Source organism: Panicum virgatum, chromosome 4N (genome assembly GCF_016808335.1).
Source record: "Panicum virgatum strain AP13 chromosome 4N, P.virgatum_v5, whole genome shotgun sequence".
Classification (NCBI taxonomy): domain Eukaryota; kingdom Viridiplantae; phylum Streptophyta; class Magnoliopsida; order Poales; family Poaceae; genus Panicum; species Panicum virgatum.
The window spans coordinates 11,302,613-11,321,183 of NC_053148.1; the positions used below are offsets into that span (position 1 = coordinate 11,302,613).

At 50.5% G+C, this 18,571-nt stretch overlaps 3 protein-coding genes across 3 annotated transcripts; all 3 read left to right on the forward strand.

Annotated features, from left to right (window-relative positions):
• Positions 1-2,417: 2,417 nt before the first annotated feature.
• On the forward strand, positions 2,418-4,039 carry LOC120670798 (protein ALTERED XYLOGLUCAN 4-like). The gene is made up of 2 exons (XM_039950959.1): positions 2,418-2,664; positions 2,771-4,039. The coding sequence occupies exons 1-2, from the start codon at positions 2,447-2,449 to the stop codon at positions 3,843-3,845; spliced, it is 1,293 nt and encodes a 430-aa protein (XP_039806893.1). The 5' UTR covers positions 2,418-2,446; the 3' UTR covers positions 3,846-4,039.
• A 438-nt stretch (positions 4,040-4,477) lies between these two features.
• Positions 4,478-6,200, forward strand: LOC120670741 (protein ALTERED XYLOGLUCAN 4-like). Its single transcript, XM_039950888.1, has 2 exons — positions 4,478-4,737; positions 4,837-6,200. Exons 1-2 carry the CDS (start codon positions 4,520-4,522, stop codon positions 5,939-5,941), a joined length of 1,323 nt encoding a protein of 440 aa, XP_039806822.1. The 5' UTR covers positions 4,478-4,519; the 3' UTR covers positions 5,942-6,200.
• Positions 6,201-6,913: 713 nt separating this feature from the next.
• Positions 6,914-8,324, forward strand: LOC120671272 (protein ALTERED XYLOGLUCAN 4-like). Its single transcript, XM_039951562.1, has one exon. It carries the CDS (start codon positions 6,933-6,935, stop codon positions 8,178-8,180), a length of 1,248 nt encoding a protein of 415 aa, XP_039807496.1. The 5' UTR covers positions 6,914-6,932; the 3' UTR covers positions 8,181-8,324.
• Positions 8,325-18,571: the final 10,247 nt, after the last annotated feature.

Below are 18,571 nucleotides of genomic sequence, written 5' to 3' on the forward strand. Positions count from 1 at the left end.
TACATAATTTTCCGGTCGAAAATCACCGAATTTCGGTCGAAATCACCGAAATTTCGGTCGGAATTCATCGGAATTTCGTTTTTTGAATTTGAGGTCCCTTTCCGTTCGAAATTAGCGAATTTCGGCGAAATTTCGGCCGAAATTTCGTTTCCGGCAAACGGCGGGATTCGGAAAAAAAACGAAAAGGTAAACCCTGGGGTGCGGTAGTGGGTCTGACACCTCATCCCCACGGTGCGGTTTGCCCCGCCACTGGAGAAGGCCTCCGAACACTTCCCTCACCTCTCTACTCGATGGGCAACAATAAATGCTTGGTTCAACCAGGTGTACTCGTACTTGATTCCCACGCAATCTAGCCGGCCCCGGCAAGTATTTCCTTGCAGGCTGAGACGACGAGGCTCCCTGGACGACAGAGCATGCCTGAAGTAGCTAGCGGACATCTCTTCAGAACCAGAGATTACTTGTCCTAGAGTGTGTTTAGTTCCCACCAAATTTCCAAACTTTCCATCACATCTATCACATCTCCTATCACATCGATACATTAAATATAGCAAATAATCCATGCATAGAGTACTAAATGTAGTTAAATAAAAAACTAATTGCATAGTTTTGATGTACGTTGCGAGACGAATTTTTTGAGTCTAGTTAGGTCATGGTTGGACAATATTTACCACAAACAAACGAAAAGTGCTACAGTGACTGATGTGACTTTTTCTCCCTCTTTTCACCTCATCTAAACACAGCCCTCCTTTGTTTCTGGCCCTGAGATTTGATGAGCAGTTAGTTTCCTTTTTCTTTTCTTTTTTTATTTTTACTCTGAAATGGCCGAAATTTCAAGTATTCACTAAAGGTGTGTGTGTGCCAGAGGCGACAGCAACGGTTACCACTTGTAATTTTCAAGTCTCGATATCAGGCAACCAGCACAACGTAGCTTCCCACCGACAGTAATTAGTACTATATTATTTCATTTATAGAAGTTCTAAACTAATCTTTCCAAGGTTAACTCGTCTTGTATATGTACATGGAACCACGAACCCTTGAATCCCCTTAGGGCACCCGCAGTCCTTAGGGCACCCGCAGTGGGAGGTAGTAAGAGGGTAGTAAGCTCTTGTTCCTAGTAACATACATTGTGAAGAGTGAATGAAGAATGAGGAGTAGTATCAACCGGAAACAACGTTAGCACCGGGTAAGAAGAATAAAGAATTCATATTGGGCTCTGTCATGCAGCACTACAGCAGCATGTGAGCTACGGTGAGAGAGGGTGTGGCCACGCTCATCAATTTGGGCTGGACTTTTTTATTTTCATGGGCTCCACCCAGGGTTCACCTTACCGACGGTAAAACGATTTTCGCCAACTAGCGGTATCGGTAAACCGGCGGTAAATCGCCGAAAACCGCTAGAAACCGCTCGAAATGACAATTCAAATTCAAAAAACCGGTAACCGTTGTTTACCGACCGGTAATCGATGTTTACCGACCGGTAACCGTCGTTTTTAACCGGTAAACACCGTATGACTTTGGAAAATTAAAAATTTTGGCAGCATTTCACCGTAATTTTGTAAATATCATTACTGATGGTATATATCAAACAATTATATAACATTTACACATACATAGAATAGAAGTTCATATCCATAAAAATAGAAATTCACATCCATAGTCCATATAGATCATCACAACAATAGTCCATGCAAATCATCACAACCATAGTTCTCACAAACCATCATCGTCAATATATATAATACATAGTAGTGGTTTCCGGTCCAAATGAACAAATGAACAAATGAAAATATATGTACATATTTGAAATATGAACACACATATATACATATAGCTAAAATGAACAAATTAACATCCAACTACCATGAACAAATGGATTCATATAGCTAATATGAACACATGTTTTTGAATATAGCTATACAACAAACATCTAAAAATCAATGTAAAATCAAGAAATACTCACAATGCAGTGGTTTCCGGTCCAAACGCGCCGATTTCCGCTCGGAAAACGCCGAATACCGCTCGGGATTAGAGGATACCGCTCGGGATTACCGGTCCGAAAGATTTTTTTATTTTTTTGAGTGCCCAAACAGTCAAATATTTGAACATGTTCTATATTAGAATGATGTATGTCATCTCTACTTTCTTACCATATTTTTTCCTTTTTTATTTCAAATATTTTTGAAAATTTTAAATTCGGGCGAAATTTTTCAAAATTTACCGCCGGTATGGATTGCCGCCTAGTAGCGATATCGGTAAAAATCGGCGGTAACCGGCGGTTACCGATCGGTAAGGAAAACACTGGCTCCACCTTATTACCAGTTGCATTGTGAAGCTTGAAACAACTACTACCAGCCGACACATGACCCATCCCTATTACCCATAGTAAGATACATTGCGGCTGCTCTAAAGCAACCATCACCCTGTTGTGCTAGTGCTACTGATCAGAGATGGGAGCAGGGTACCAGCCACTGGATCCCCACAACCAGAGGCTATCCAGCAAACACCATGGCCGTTTCCTCTCCAGACCCGCCTGCGCTTGGCTCGCCTTCGGCTTCCTCTCCATGGCGCTCCTCCACCTCCTCTGCTCCCCTCCCGGCACCCAACAGGCAGTGTTCTCTCCTCTGCGCCAGTACATCAACAACACCTACTCCTTCGTCTCATCAGTGTACGTGACAAATGCCGAACGCTTAGACCTTCAAAGTTTCTTCAAACTTTTTTTCCTGTGTTTTCAGTTCTGTTCTGAAGATGTTGTGTGGCTTGTTACCTTGCAGACCGGGAGAAGGACGGAGCTGCAACTACTCCGTGGGGAATTGGGTGTGGGCGCCGGGCCACGCGCGCCGCTACAACGCCACCGAATGCAACGCCAAGGAGAGCCACGACTGCCTCCGCAACGGGCGGCCCGACACGCGCTACCTCGACTGGCGGTGGCAGCCGGCGGGGTGCCCCCTGCCGGCGTTCGACGCCGGGGCGTTCCTCTCGGCGGTGCGCGGCAAGCACGTCGCCTTCATCGGCGACTCCATGGCGCGGAACCAGGCGCAGTCCCTCATCTGCCTCCTGAGCGCCGCGTTCCCCTACCGCCTCCTGTACCGCGACGAGGGCCCGCGCAGCTACAACTTCTGGCGCTACGCGTTCCCGGCGCACGGCGTGACGGTGTCCTTCTACTGGAACCCGTTCCTCGTCAAGGTCACGGGCAAGTCGGAGGACGAGGCCGTCCGCGAGAACCACGTCCACCTCGACACGCCCGGCGACCGGTGGGCGGCCGACGCCGGCGCGTTCGACGTCGTGGTGCTCGCCGCCGCGCACTGGCTGCTGAACGGCGCCATCTACTACAACGAGAGCAAGCTGATCGGCGCCCACGGGTACCCGGAGCTCAACACGACGGGCCTCGGCTACGCGTGGCCGCTCCGCATGGCGTACCGGACGTCGGTGGAGCGGCTGCGGTCCGACGGCCGGCCGAGGACCCTGCTGCTGGCCACCTTCTCCATGTCCCACTTCGAGGGCAAGCCCACCGACGACCCCACGGCGTGCACGAGGACGGAGCCGTACAAGGACGGGGAGAAGGACAACGAGTGGGTGTTCAGGGAAGTGAGGGACATCGTCTACGACGAGGCGGCGGCGGCGAGGGCGAGGGGCGGCGAGAACAGCACACTGAGGGTCGAGGTGCTGGACGTGTCGAAGCTGGCCTCGCTGCGGCCGGACGGGCACCCCGGCATGTACATGCGCCCCAACCCGCTCGCCAACGGCATGCCGGAGAGGATGTACTCCGACTGCCTCCACTTCTGCCTGCCAGGGCCGGTCGACACCTTCAACGAGATACTGCTGCAGATCCTGAGGAAGAAGCGGTGATCTCTTGAGGACCATATGACTGCCATGTATACTTGTGCTTGAAAACAAGTTCTTAGAAGAGATTAAGCTAAATTTTGTCCTTAGGAGATGGTTTAACGACTGTATCATGTTTTAAAGGAAAAAACTATTGTAAGTTCCTTTTTTTTGTTGCATATTGAGTACAAGGAGTTGACTGTAAATTACTAATAATTTTATTTCTTTAATTTGGAGGCCGACATGTTGAGATTCTTGGAAGACTATCGTGGATCTCTCAGCTGTCAGAAAATATATTCTGCTCGCGCACATCTCTATGCACCACATCGTTGAACTTGGAATTCATTTGATCATAGTTGTCAGAAAGTAGTAAGCATCGTTGAGGACTCTATTCAACAATGATAAAGATGTGATTGTAACATGTGTTAGATGCATGGTCAAGAACTGCATGCCCACCGACAGTCCACTCGGTTAATGGTTATATATTTACCATTTTACCTTGAGCAAGCTGCAAGCACAGAGGTCACACTGACTGTACAAAACCGTAGACTACCAAGTTTTGTTTTTATAGTACTATTCTTCCAAGGTTAACCGCGTCTGCTATATATGCACATCTCGAACTACCACCCAACATTGAGCAACCACAGCCCTCCCTTCTACTTAGTAGCTTAGCCCAGTGGGCAGTGGCTAGCTAGCTAGAGATGGGAGTGTACAAGCCACTGGATCCCCGCAGCCAGAAGCCGTCGAGCAAAACTCCTGGCTGTTTCCTCTCCAAACCCGTCTGCGTCTGGCTCGTCCTCGGCTTCCTCTCCTTGGCGCTCCTCCACCTCCTCTGCTGCTCCCCCGCCGCCACTCAGCAGGCGGTGCTCTCTCCTCTGCGCCAGTACATCAACAGCACCTACTCCTTCGTCGCATCAGTGTAAGTAGCTAGCTTCTTCTTCGTCGTCTGCAACCTGCAAGCTTTGGCACAGAGGTCGATCTGATGACGATGAGGTATTGATGCATTGGTTGTGTGCAGGCCGGGAGAAGGGAACCAGCAGAACTGCAGCTACTCCGAGGGGAGGTGGGTGTGGGCGCCGGGCCACGCGCAGCGGTACAACGCCACCGAGTGCAACGTCAAGGAGAGGCAGGACTGCATCCGCAACGGGCGGCCCGACACGGGCTACCTCGACTGGCGGTGGCAGCCGGCCGGCGGGTGCCCGCTGCCGGCGTTCGACGCCGGGGCGTTCCTCGCGGCGGTGCGCGGCAAGCATGTGGCCTTCATCGGCGACTCCATGGCGCGGAACCAGGCCCAGTCCCTCATCTGCCTCCTCAGCGCCGCCTTCCCCTACCGCCTCCTGCACCGGGACGCCGGGCCGCAGAGGCACAACTTCTGGGGCTACGCCTTCCCGTCGCACGACGTGAGGGTGTCCTACTACTGGGCCCCGTTCCTCGTCAGGGGCAAGGGCAAGCCGGAGGACGACGGCATCAAGGAGAACCACGTGCACCTCGACGCGCCCGGCGACCGGTGGGGCGCCGACGCCGACACCATCGACGTCGCGGTGCTCGCCGCCGGGCACTGGCTGCTGAACGGCGCCATCTACTACAACGGCAGCGAGGTGATCGGCACCCACAACGCGCCGCCGGAGTTCAGCAACCACACCAAGATCGGCTACGCGTGGCCGCTCCACATGGCGTACCGGAAGGCGGTGGAGCGGCTGAGCTCCGGCGGGCGGCCGCGCACCGTGGTGCTCGCCACGTTCTCGCCGTCGCACTTCGAGGGCAGGCCGATCGACAGCCCCACGGCGTGCACCAAGATGGAGCCGTACAAGGAGGGGGAGAGGGAGCTGGAGTGGATCTTCAAGGAGGTGAGGGACGTCGTCTACGACGAGGCGGAGCTCGCCAGGGCGAGGGCCGCCGCGGCCGCCGGCGGCGCCACGAGGATCGAGGTGCTGGACGTGACGACGCTGGCGGCGATGCGGCCGGACGGGCACCCCAGCGTGTACATGAACTACCACCCGTTCCAGCACGGCGTGCCGGAGAAGATGCTGTCCGACTGCCTCCACTTCTGCCTGCCGGGGCCGGTGGACACGTTCAACGAGATACTCGTTCAGATCCTCAAGAAGAGGCGGTGGAATCAGTGAAGGAATGTGATCGACTGCCCGTGCTCCATGTCCATGGCTCGCAGTACACCCCGGTTCGTGTGGCAGCTTTGCCTGGCCGTGGATGCATGATGATGAGTCGTCCATCTTGATGGCTCCGCCGTCTAGATCGTGCGGCTACGAGCTGCCCTTGGGGTTATTTTTTCCCATACATATCTCTTTAAAATACTACCTGTTATGTACTTCATCACTTGGATATTAAACAGAGCTAAGCTCTCGAGGAGATGAGCGCTAAATTTTGGCAAGGTTTTTTTTTCGACTCGTAAATTTTGGGAAGCTAAGGTTGTTATTTATTAACGAAACAACGTTCTTTTTGAACGTATCTACGTGCAAAATGCTCGAGATATGGGTTGACTGTTACATGGTGATTTGGAGGCTGATGACAAGTTGAGATTCTTGGAAGACTAGTTTAATTAGCTTCAGAAGACGGTTGAAGAATCATACAGTACTAGTAGATCTCAAATCAATTCTTCTGATGAATACATTTTTCTGTTTTTGCCGCGTGGATCTCCATGAATTCGCATCGGTCAGCTCGCATTTAATTTGCATTGGTCGTCATAGATTTGAGAGGGCGTTCTAGACCCGGAATCTTTGCAGAGGCTGTCGATCATCTTGACCTCGGATGTAGTAGTTTAAGGTCATTCTCAATGGAATTAATGAAATTTTATTGAGAGTTTTATAACATTAAATTCTATTGCCACAATACAAATTTTGCTAACATGGTAAGAAGATAGAAGAAAGAAGGTCTTAATAACTGTATGATGAAACTGTGCATGGACTGAATGTACGTACGTACTACTCCAGATTATTAATTAGCAGATCATTAATTACCTCCCGAGGCGCATGCACATGCAAATACCACGGTCAACTGCATGGTGCTTCGATCAAGCAGCTAGTATATATGGCCCCGGCCCCTTCAAAGTTGAGCAACCATAGCCGGCGCCGTCTTGTACCTGTAGCTCGCCGGCTCGAGATGGCCGCGTGGCAGCCAGTGCGTTCCCTCGGCACCACCGCCTGGCTCGCCGCCGGCATCCTCTTCCTGGCCCTCCTGCACCTCCTCTGCTGCTCTCCCCCCGTCACCCGGGACGCGGTGTTCGCCCCGCTGCTCCAATACGTCAACACCACCTACTACTCCTCCCTCTCATCATCAGGATCAGGACGGAGCTGCGACTACTCAGAGGGGCGGTGGGTGTGGGCGCCGGGCCGCGCGCGCCGGTACAACGGCACGGCGTGCGGCGCGACGGAGGGCCAGGACTGCGTCCGCAACGGGCGCCCCGACACGGGCTACCTCGACTGGCGGTGGCAGCCGGCCGGCGGGTGCCCGCTGCCGGCGTTCGACGCCTCGGCGTTCCTCTCGGCGGTGCGCGGCAAGCACGTGGCCTTCATCGGCGACTCCATGGCGCGGAACCAGGCCGAGTCCCTCTTCTGCCTCCTCAGCGCGGCGTCCCCGCACCGGGTCGTGGACCGGGACCCCGAGACGTACCGGCGCCACTTCATGCGCTGGGCGTTCCCGACGCACGACGTCACGGTGTCCGTGTACTGGGCGCCCTACCTCGCCAGGTCCGCGGGCAAGACCGTGAACTACAGCATGCCGTACAACCTCGTGTACCTCGACGCGCCGGCAGACCGGTGGGCGGCCGACGCCGACACCATGGACGTGGTCGTGCTCTCCGCGGGCCACTGGCTGCTTCACCCGGCCGTCTACCACAACGGGAGCGAGGTGATCGGCGTCCACGCCCACCCAGAGCTCAACCGCACCGAGATCGGCTACGCCTCCCCGTTCAGGCAGGCGTACCGGATGGCGATAGAGCGGCTGAGCTCCGGCCGGGCGCGCACAGTGGTGCTGGCCACGTACTCGCCGGCCCACTTCGAGAACAACCGCCTGGATGATCCCACGGCGTGCGCGAGGAAGGAGCCTTACAGGGACGGGGAGAAGGAGCTCAACAAAATGGATGAGGAGCTTAGGGGCATCGTCGTCGAGGAGGCGGTGGCGGAAGCAGCTCGGAGGAGCGGCGGCGATGTGATGTTCGAGGTGCTGGACGTGACGAAGCTGGCGGCGATGCGGCCGGACGGGCACCCCGGCCCGTACATGAACCGCGACCCGTTCGCGCACGGTGTGCGGGAGAGGATGCAGACCGACTGCTTGCATTTCTGCCTGCCCGGGCCGGTCGACACGTTCAACGAGATACTGCAGCAGATTCTGATCAAGAGGCGGTGGTGAGATTACAGACTTAGCTCTAGCGGCACGGTGTAGGTCACTTTTGCGATAGGAGATACATTTTTTGAATAATGGGAATGAATTCCGGCCTCTCCAAAATGTACGTAGCTAAATGATTATTACAAAATATAGCCGCTCATTGGCTAACTGTGGAATGAACAAAGGGAAAATAATTTAAATCAATCCTGAGGTTATACTTCCACCTGTGATTGTCTAACTCCAAGGCAACGACCTCTGTCATCGTCACGGGGGAGGAGATCCTCCTAACACCGGAACAATTAAGATCCGGGCTGGAATATCATCCTGACCAAAGATGATAGCAATGGGCTATTTTGCCGTTGACAGCAATTAATCGTGCGATTAAACGTGCAATTAAATCTGTAATTAATGGCCATAACCGCATCACCTAAATGACTCTGATGGTGTCCAGGTTCAACGATCCTGAGCACCTGAGTCACTATATAAGGAGTGACATTCCCCTCATCCATTCTGCACCAGAGCACTGAGGCAACTCGGCTCCTCTCTTCTCCCTCTCCAGTTGCAACAACTGAGTTCCCCAACGCTAATTTCTGCGCGCACAGAATTAGCGTGAGCAGGCCTCCGAAACCTTGCTCGCCTTGAGATCCTGCACGGGATAGGCGGGCAATCAGGTTTTTGGGTAACGCTTTAGCGTGACTGCTCAAAAATACTAAGGCTTTGCCCAATTGTACGACTACTTCCTGGTGGACGAGCCGAACGACTACGTCGACTACATTCCGGTGGCCGAACGACTACGTCGACTACATCTTGGTGACCGTTCGCGGGACTGCACTGCGAACTTCTTCCTGCACCGATTTAGTTCGACTACTTCGACTGAGGCCAACCGAGTAGATGTCTACTCCAGTTGGTAACAGCGCAGCCAATGCCTCCGGCAACGGCCCCGCTTCAGGGTACTCCCTGAAACTTTGGTTATTTATATTGTTTATGCTTATATGTGTGATAAGTATAAACATGTTCACATGTTTTATTTTACTCCTTAAAGTCATAGAAATATTGTTAGTTTATACATTTAATTTTGGAATTAAAATATACCGAAAATTGCCTAGATATCTAACAATCCAAAAACCTGATTGTGTTAATAGGCTTTCGGTATCTAGCTTTGCTGCATCAATCAAACCATCACCTTTTGATGGTTCAAATTACAAACGTTGGCAAGAGCGGCTTATACTGTGGTTAACACTATCGAGAGTGATCCATGTGAAAGAGGGTAAGCCTGAACAATTCTCTCCAGAGGAAGGGAGTGCGTTCGATGAGGCTGATATCCTCTTTCGAGGCTTGATCATTAGTGTTCTCAGTATTAACCTGGTGGATTCTTATATCCGGCTGCCAACTGGCAAAGCATTGTGGGATGCTCTTGAGGCTCAATATGGAGTATCTGACGCCGGGAGTGAGTTGTATATCATGGAGCAGTTCCTTGAGTACAGGATGGTCGAAGACCGTTCTGTAGTGGAACAGGCTCATGAAATACATACTCTGGCAAAAGATCTCAAAAATTGCAGCAAAGAGTCCCCATGTGTGTTACCCAATAAATTTGTGGCTGGAGGTATAATCTCTAAGCTGCCACCTTCTTGGAGGGACTTTGCTACTTCTCTAAAACACAAGAGACAGGAGTTCACAATAGATGGACTCATAGAGACTCTTGATGTTGAGGAGAAGGCGAGAGCAAAGGACATACGTGGGAAAGGAGTTGTTGGTGCTTCAAGTGCCAATCTTGTTCAGAATAACAACTCCCACAAGAACAAGAAAAAGTCACCGCAGAACCAACCAAAGACTAAGAAGACAACCACTTTTAAGAAGAAGAAGAAGAAGACGGGAGCTTGCTATGTGTGCGCTAGTACGGATCACTTTGCTGCAAAGTGTCCGAACCGCAAAGGCAATGACTCCGCCAACATGGTTATTAGCGAGCCTGGAGGAACATCGGGGCACGGTAATTTATTACCTACTGTTCTTTCAGTTTTTGGTTCACCCGAGTGGTGGGTTGACACTGGTGTTAATATTCATGTTTGTGCTGATGCTTCTTTGTTCTCTTCTTACCAGACCGGCGGGACTTCCTCCTTGCTGATGGGGAACGGATCACATGCGCGTGTTCTTGGTGTTGGTACGGTAAATCTGAAGTTTACTTCGGGGAAGACCGTGCAGCTGAAGAACGTACAGCATGTCCCCACCATCAAGAAGAATTTAGTCAGCGGCTCTCTACTGTGTAGAGATGGTTTCAAATTAGTCTTTGAGTCCAATAAATGTATCTTGTCTAAGTTTGGTACTTTTGTTGGAAAAAGGTTATGAAAGCGGAGGCTTGTTCCGTCTTTCTTTGTCAGATGTTTGTAATAAAATTGCATACAATGTTATTAACGTTGATGAAACAAATGTTTGGCATTCGAGGCTTTGTCACGTTAATTTTGGTTGTATGATGCGCTTAGCTAATTTGAGCTTAATTCCAAAGTTCACTTTTGTCAAAAATTCTAAGTGTCATGTATGTGTTGAATCAAAACAAACTCGTAAGCCTCATAAGACCGCGGAGGCAAGGAGCTTGGCACCCTTAGAATTAATTCATTCCGATTTGTGCGAAATGAATGGAGTGTTGACAAAAGGTGGTAAAAAATATTTCATGACTTTGATTGATGATAGTACTAGATTTTGTTACATCTATTTGTTGAAGTCAAAAGATGAAGCTTTATACTACTTTAAAATCTATAAAGCTGAAGTAGAAAACCAACTTGAGAGAAAGATCAAAAGAGTTAGGTCAGATCGTGGTGGCGAGTATTTCTCAAATTTATTTACTTTATTCTGCGAGGAACATGGTATTATTCATGAGAGGACGCCTCCCTATTCACCTCAGTCAAATGGGGTTGCCGAAAGAAAGAACCGCACTCTAACGGATTTGGTTAACGCCATGTTAGATACAGCGGGGCTTTCCAAGGAATGGTGGGGTGAGGCTATATTGACTGCATGTCATGTCCTAAATCGTGTTCCTACAAAGAATAAAGAGATAACTCCATTCGAGGAATGGGAGAAGAAAATGCCAACACTGTCATACTTACGTACATGGGGTTGTTTGGCAAAAGTGAGTGTGCCAATAACCAAGAAACGTAAGCTTGGACCTAAAACTGTGGATTGTATCTTTCTAGGTTATGCTATTCACAGCGTTGGATATAGATTTTTAATAGTGAAATCTGGAGTACCTGACATGCATGTTGGTACTATAATGGAGTCCAGAGATGCTACATTTTTTGAAAACATTTTTCCCATGAGAGATGAAACAAGTTCATCTAGACAAGAGTTCATCGAGGATGATGGCTCTGCTGAGCCGATAGAACACAATGAACATACACTTGTAGAAAATCCTGAGGAGAATAACAATGATGCTCCGAGAAAGAGCAAGAGACAAAGGACTGTAAAGTCTTTTGGTGATGATTTCATTGTATACCTCATAGATGATACACCCAGAACCATTGAAGAGGCATATTCATCTCCTGATGCTGACTATTGGAAGGAAGCAGTAAGGAGTGAGATGGATTCTATTATGTCTAATGGAACCTGGGAGGTCGTTGAACGTCCTTATGGATGTAAACCGGTTGGATGCAAGTGGGTGTTCAAGAAAAAGCTTAGGTCAGATGGTACTATTGAAAAGTACAAGGCTAGGCTTGTGGCCAAGGGTTATACCCAAAAAGAAGGAGAAGATTTCTTTGACACTTATTCACCAGTTGCCCGATTGACCACAATTCGGGTGTTACTTTCCCTGGCAGCCTCTTATGGTCTTCTCGTTCATCAGATGGACGTTAAGACGGCTTTCCTCAATGGAGAGTTAGAAGAGGAGATCTATATGGATCAGCCGGATGGGTTTGTATCAAAGGGTCAAGAAGGAATGGTTTGTAAGTTGTTAAAATCTTTATATGGTCTCAAGCAAGCGCCTAAGCAGTGGCATGAAAAGTTTGATAGAACTTTGACCTCTGCCGGCTTTGTTGTGAACGAAGCTGACAGATGTGTGTACTATCGCTATGGTGGGGCTGAAGGAGTGATTTTGTGCTTGTATGTGGATGACATACTGATCTTTGGCACTAGCCTTAATGTGATTAAGGAAGTCAAAGAGTTTTTATCTCAAAATTTTGAGATGAAGGATCTGGGAGAAGCTGATGTTATCCTTAATATAAAACTGGTAAAAGAGATCAATGGTGGGGTGATTCTTACACAGTCTCACTATGTGGAGAAGGTGTTAAGTCGCTTTGGTTATAGCGACTATAAACCTGTCTCAACACCATATGATGCCAGTTTAATTCTTAGAAAGAACAAAAGGATAATGCGAGATCAGCTGAGATATTCTCAGATCATTGGTTCATTAATGTATTTAGCGAGCGCTACAAGACCTGACATCTCGTTTGCTGTAAGCAAACTGAGCCGGTTTGTTTCAAACCCGGGAGATGATTGGAAGGCTCTTGAAAGAGTAATGCGCTATCTGAAGGGGACAATGAACTATGGAATTCACTACACCGGGTACCCAAGGGTACTAGAAGGGTATAGTGATTCAAATTGGATTTCTGATGCTGATGAGATAAAGGCCACAAGTGGATATGTGTTTACACTTGGTGGTGGAGCTGTTTCCTGGAAGTCTTGCAAGCAGACCATCTTAACGAGGTCAACTATGGAAGCAGAACTCACAGCATTAGATACCGCCACTGTTGAGGCTGAGTGGCTTCGTGAGCTCCTTATGGACTTGCCGATAGTTGAAAAACCGTTACCGGCATTCCTAATGAACTGTGACAATCAAACGGTAATTGTCAAGGTGAATAGTTCTAAGGATAACATGAAGTCATCTAGACATGTGAAAAGGCGGTTGAAATCTATCAGAAAATTGAGAAACTCCGGAGTTATAGCCCTGGACTATGTTCAGACGGCTAAAAATCTGGCAGATCAGTTTACAAAGGGTCTTTCACGAAATGTGATAGACAATGCATCTATGGAATTGGGCTTGAGACCCACGTGAGTCATTCTATAGTGGAAACCTGTCCTATGTGATCGGAGATCCCGTGAATTAGGATGGTGAAACAAACTAAAGTCTGACTGTGAGAAGAGAACCTTTGTGAAAAGGGCTCATTCCGTGTATAAGGTGCATTTCTCATCTAATCTGTATGGCAGGTTGGTCTATACCTTAATGTGTGCCAGGTGGTTTTTTTTAAACAAATGAGTTGTTTTCTTGAAACAAAGATGTTGTCCTACAGAACATCTGAAAGGAACACACCTATATGAGTTTGACCACTGGTCATGGTCTATGAGAATTGGGTATTCTCTAGAAACTCATGAAGGGCCTGGAGTATGACTTATAAGCTCCAAACCGCGGGGATGCTTATGCAGCCTAGTACCAGTGTAGGGCTCTGGTCAAACTTGTTTGCACAAAACTGGCAATTCAAGGCATAGTCCATTGCACAGTTGTGAATAAGTGTAGCCTTTGTCCTAGATGGAAGTTCAACTTAACAGTCTCTGTCGAATACTGGTATATCAATGAGGGAATGAGGGTATTTCTAGTGTGGCTTGAATTTCTTGGTGGGGATTGTTGGAGTAATGGGCTTGGCCCATTCATTCTAAAACATTAAAAGAATTTAAAGCCCACTATTAATGCTAGGGAATCAATGCTTAATTCCGTACCGGGAATTGAGGAGGATCTCAACCGACTTAAAAGGTGGACTTCGTGTACACCACTTGTGAAGCCGGTAAGAGGAGGACGGTGAACCACACGCGCGCGCGCTCGCTCGCCTCGCCGAGCCGGGCCGGGCCGGGCCGTGCCGTGGCCGTGGCCGTGGCCGAGGCCGAGACGAGGCGCGGCGCGGCGCGGCCGGCCGGCCGGGCGGGCGGTGCGGTGCGGTGCGCGTGCGCGTGCGCGTGCGGTGCGCGTGCGGTGCGGTGCGGTGCGGCGTGGTGCGGCGCGGTGCGATGTGATGGCTATTTTGCCGTTGACAGCAATTAATCGTGCGATTAAACGTGCAATTAAATCTGTAATTAATGGCCATAACCGCATCACCTAAATGACTCTGATGGTGTCCAGGTTCAATGATCCTGAGCACCTGAGTCACTATATAAGGAGTGCCATTCCCCTCATCCATTCTGCACCAGAGCACTGAGGCAACTCGGCTCCTCTCTTCTCCCTCTCCAGTTGCAACAACTGAGTTCCCCAACGCTAATTTCTGCGCGCACAGAATTAGCGTGAGCAGGCCTCCGAAACCTTGCTCGCCTTGAGATCCTGCACGGGATAGGTGGGCAATCAGGTTTTTGGGTAACGCTTTAGCGTGACTGCTCAAAAATACTAAGGCTTTGCCTGATTGTACGACTACTTCCTGGTGGACGTGCCGAACGACTACGTCGACTACATTCTGGTGGCCGAACGACTACGTCAACTACATCTTGGTGACCGTTCGCGGGACTGCACTGCGAACTTCTTCCTGCACCGATTTAGTTCGACTACTTCGACTGAGGCCAACCGAGTAGATGTCTACTCCAGTTGGTAACAGCGCAGCCAATGCCTCCGGCAACGGCCCCGCTTCAGGGTACTTCCTGAAACTTTGGTTATTTATATTATTTATACTTATATGTGTGATAAGTATAAACATGTTCACATGTTTTATTTTACTCCTTAAAGTTATAAAAATATTATTAGTTTATACATTTAATTTTGGAATTAAAATATACCGAAAATTGACTAGATATCTAACAGGATCCTCCTGCCCGCCCCTTCAATGTGCTGCCCCGCATCATGATTACGGGAGAAGCATGCTTACAGGCATCGCTGCAACCGGGCCAGGAGTGGCCACCTGGCCTAGGCACATCACATCATCTGCCGGTGGACATGCAGGCAGGGTGACATTCTGGGAGAGGACACGGAAGGATCCGGGGATGACGTATAGGATCTCTGGATGACATGGAGACTCGTAAGAACCTAGGGCGACCTCGGGGTGCCGCAACCCAGGTCCCACGCGACAAGATCCCATCCCCAGAGGGTAGACATTGTTGATAGTGCGGAACCCATCTTTGGGTCCCGCATTCACACCAAAGGCGGTAAAATTCTCTCTTAGCTCACTATAAATAGGATCGAGTGACAACATGTAAAGGGATCGGATCCCAACTGACTAGATACCGACCGGGCAATTGACACATTCAACGAGATACTGCAGCAGATTCTAACTAAGAGGCGGTGGTGAGATTACAGACCTAGCGCCGGCGGTACGGTGCGGGGCGTTGTTGCGACAGCAGAGGAGATACATACATGGTGCAATAGGTGCATCTGTATAATTCGACTAATTGTTGATTGAAAATTTTAAAGTCCAATCCTTTTTTTAATATGCACGTCTTAGGGTATCTCCAAAAGACTCTGTAAAAAATATGGATAGGTAAAATTTTGAAACAAAAACCTTTAAAATTTCCATCCAACATCACTATCCTCTCGCTATCTGGCTCGGGAAAGTCTCCCAGCCACTCAGGCATCTTTGCCGAGCCACCACCGCTCGGCATCGGCGTCTCCCGTGCGCGAGCGCCTATTTCCTGAGCCCTCCCACGTGCTCCCGCCATCCCCCGTGCGTCGTCCCGCCGTGGCGCCATCGCGCACTAGCGCCATCGAGCCCTCCCGCCGTCGAGACCTTGTGTTGTGCATCCCTCCCGTCGTTGAGACCTCATGCTGTGCGTCCCTCCCGTCGTCGAGGTCAAGTCAGGAGGCGGGAGGCCAGCAGGAGCGGGATGAGGATCTTCTCATCCCAGGCGGAGCTCAAGCCGCCGTCGAGGTCGACGTGAGTGGAGCAGTGGGCGCCGGAGTCGACCCAAGTCATGGCGTAGGGCTTGAGGTCGCCATGGTCCTCTCGCGCAGCACTGGAGGGGACGGCGGGGCCGAATCAGTGGCAACAGAGCTAGAGGCGTGGCTTGGCTAACTCTCCGCGCGAGGCCCCTCCCGCGAGGTGCACGCCTTCCTAAAACAACGATGTCAATTATTATCCTCTCGTGAATTATGGGTGAATGCAGGATGTTGTTTATTTTTCTTCCAAAATTAATACATTTCTTTTTTTCCTTCCATAAAACAATGGTGTCAATTATCATCCTTCCAAAATAAATAATGACGCAAATTATGGGTGAATACATGTGCAAAGAAAAATAAAGTGTGTGTCAAAGGAAAGTAATATATGGGTACAAGATTTGGGTAGATAAATGCTTTGTGTAAAAAAAATTAGAATTTTGGTAGAACCATTTTCCTTCTATAAAAATATGGATTAGCACCCCCTTTCGTCAAATCTTTGAATTTGACAAATAAGACCTCTGTGAGGGCTATGGGGCGTGGGGCCTAATCTTGATGAAAATAGTTTCAGTTATTTCAACTTTTATTTTTATTTACATTATATATTATTTTCATTTTCATTTTTGTTGCAACCATTTTCATTTGCCCTCAAATGCACTTCAACAAAGATCCTGCCATTTTCATACTACCGCCCCTCCGTCATTTGCGGCAGCGAGACGATTTGGCCATCTGATGGAGTGGAGGATAGAGCGAGACAGATTCACCCATGTCTATAGAATTCCAAATGGGCCGCCCGGCCCTAGCCCGGCACTAGCTCGATGTGGCCCGGCCCGATGCGGCCCTATAAATTTTTCGTGCCGGGCCGTGACGGGCGTCGTGCCTAACTCACGGCCTAGGCCCGGCACTAAGGCCTTTTTTCGTGCCGGCCCGGCCCGGTGGCACGGCCGGCCCATCATGCCGTGGGCGGCCCATCGTGTTTGGCCGGCCCGGCTTGGGGGGCGGCAGCGGCACAGCCGTAGACCCGCAGTCGGCGCAGCGCAGGGAGGCGACTGCACGCAGGGGGGCGCCCGGGCGGGGGCGCGTGGAGGCCGGAGGCCGCGGCGGGCGCCGCCGCTGTGGCCGGCGGCCGCGCGGGGCGGAGGCGGCGCCGGTCGAGGGGTGCGCCCGGCCAGAGGCTGCGGCGGCCGCAGCGGGCGGCGCCGCTGGGGCCGGAGCCGGCGGCTACGGCCGAGGGGGGCGCCCAGCCGGGGGTGCGCGGGGGCCGGAGGCGGGCGGCGCCGTTGAGGCCGGCACGAGGGTGGGGGTGGGGTGCGTGCGGAGGAGAGGGAGGGCGGCTGGGGACTTGGGGTGGGGGGAGAGAAGAGAGGGTAAAAATTAGAGTTTGATGATTTTATATGTAGGAGGAAAAGAGGTAATGGGAGGTGGGCTGCTGGGCCACTAAATGTCTCGGGCCGCTATCGGGCCGGCCATTATCGTGTCGTGCTTCGGGCCGGCACTATGAGCCGAGATGGCGGCCCAAGCACTAAAAAGCTGTCGGGCCGGGCCGACACTAAGTACTATTGATAGTGCCTAGAGCCGGATTAGAGTCGTGTTTTTTGGGGCCGTGCCTCGGACCGCCAATTGTGCCCGGCCCATTTGGAATTCTATACCCATGTCCCACTCCCATGCGGGCATGCGCGCGCAGCCATGCCTGCCCTCGCGCTCGCTCACGATCACCGCGTCTCGCAACCCCTTCCGCATCGCAGCCCGGGCGGCCGGATCTCTCCGGGGCAGGCGGGCAGCCCCACCACCGCGCCGGCGCCACAAGGGTACGGTTGCACCCCCGCCACACCGCGCACCGTAGCAACCTGGAGAAGATCAGAATAGCGCATCACCAGCGACGGCGCCACTGCCGCCGGCGCTTCGCACGGCGGACTCCAAGTCAGCGTGCCCCAGCCCCGCGCCTATTCTAGACCCTACCTAGTACCTACTCGTGAATCGCTCGTAGAGCGGCCGATTGAAACGGTTGGTTTAATTTGTTAGAACCCTAGAAGAGAAGGCTGATTTGAAAAAAAAAATCAACCTGCGGGGAAAAACCATCCCCACGCCATTTTCACGAAACAAGATCTTTCTCACACATGCCGAGAAAAGGACAATCGAGATAAAAACCTCTGATCGAGAATCGGCTTGTTCGCTGATTTGAGTGCGACTTTGGATCCGATTAGCCTATGATTATCGGCAAAGGGGTGATCCAGATGCAAACCATGCATGCACTGGGATGTTTAGTTATGTGGAAGATATCTGGTGGAAACCATAATCTTCGTGAAAATCCGTACAAACCACGACAAAAATGTCGTCTAAATTCATCAAAAAATTACATATATAGATGATATGATGATACACAACCTTGTAAAATTTCTTGTCCAAACTCGACTTCGTTTATATCTCACAAATGAAGCCGAGTTGGGACAAGATATTTTACAAAGTTGTGTATCATCATATCATCTATATGTGTGATTTGTTTGGTAAATTTAGATGATTTTTTTGCTGTGGTTTGCATGAGTTTTCACGAAAATTGCGATTTGCACCAGATATGTTCCCTTAGTTATGT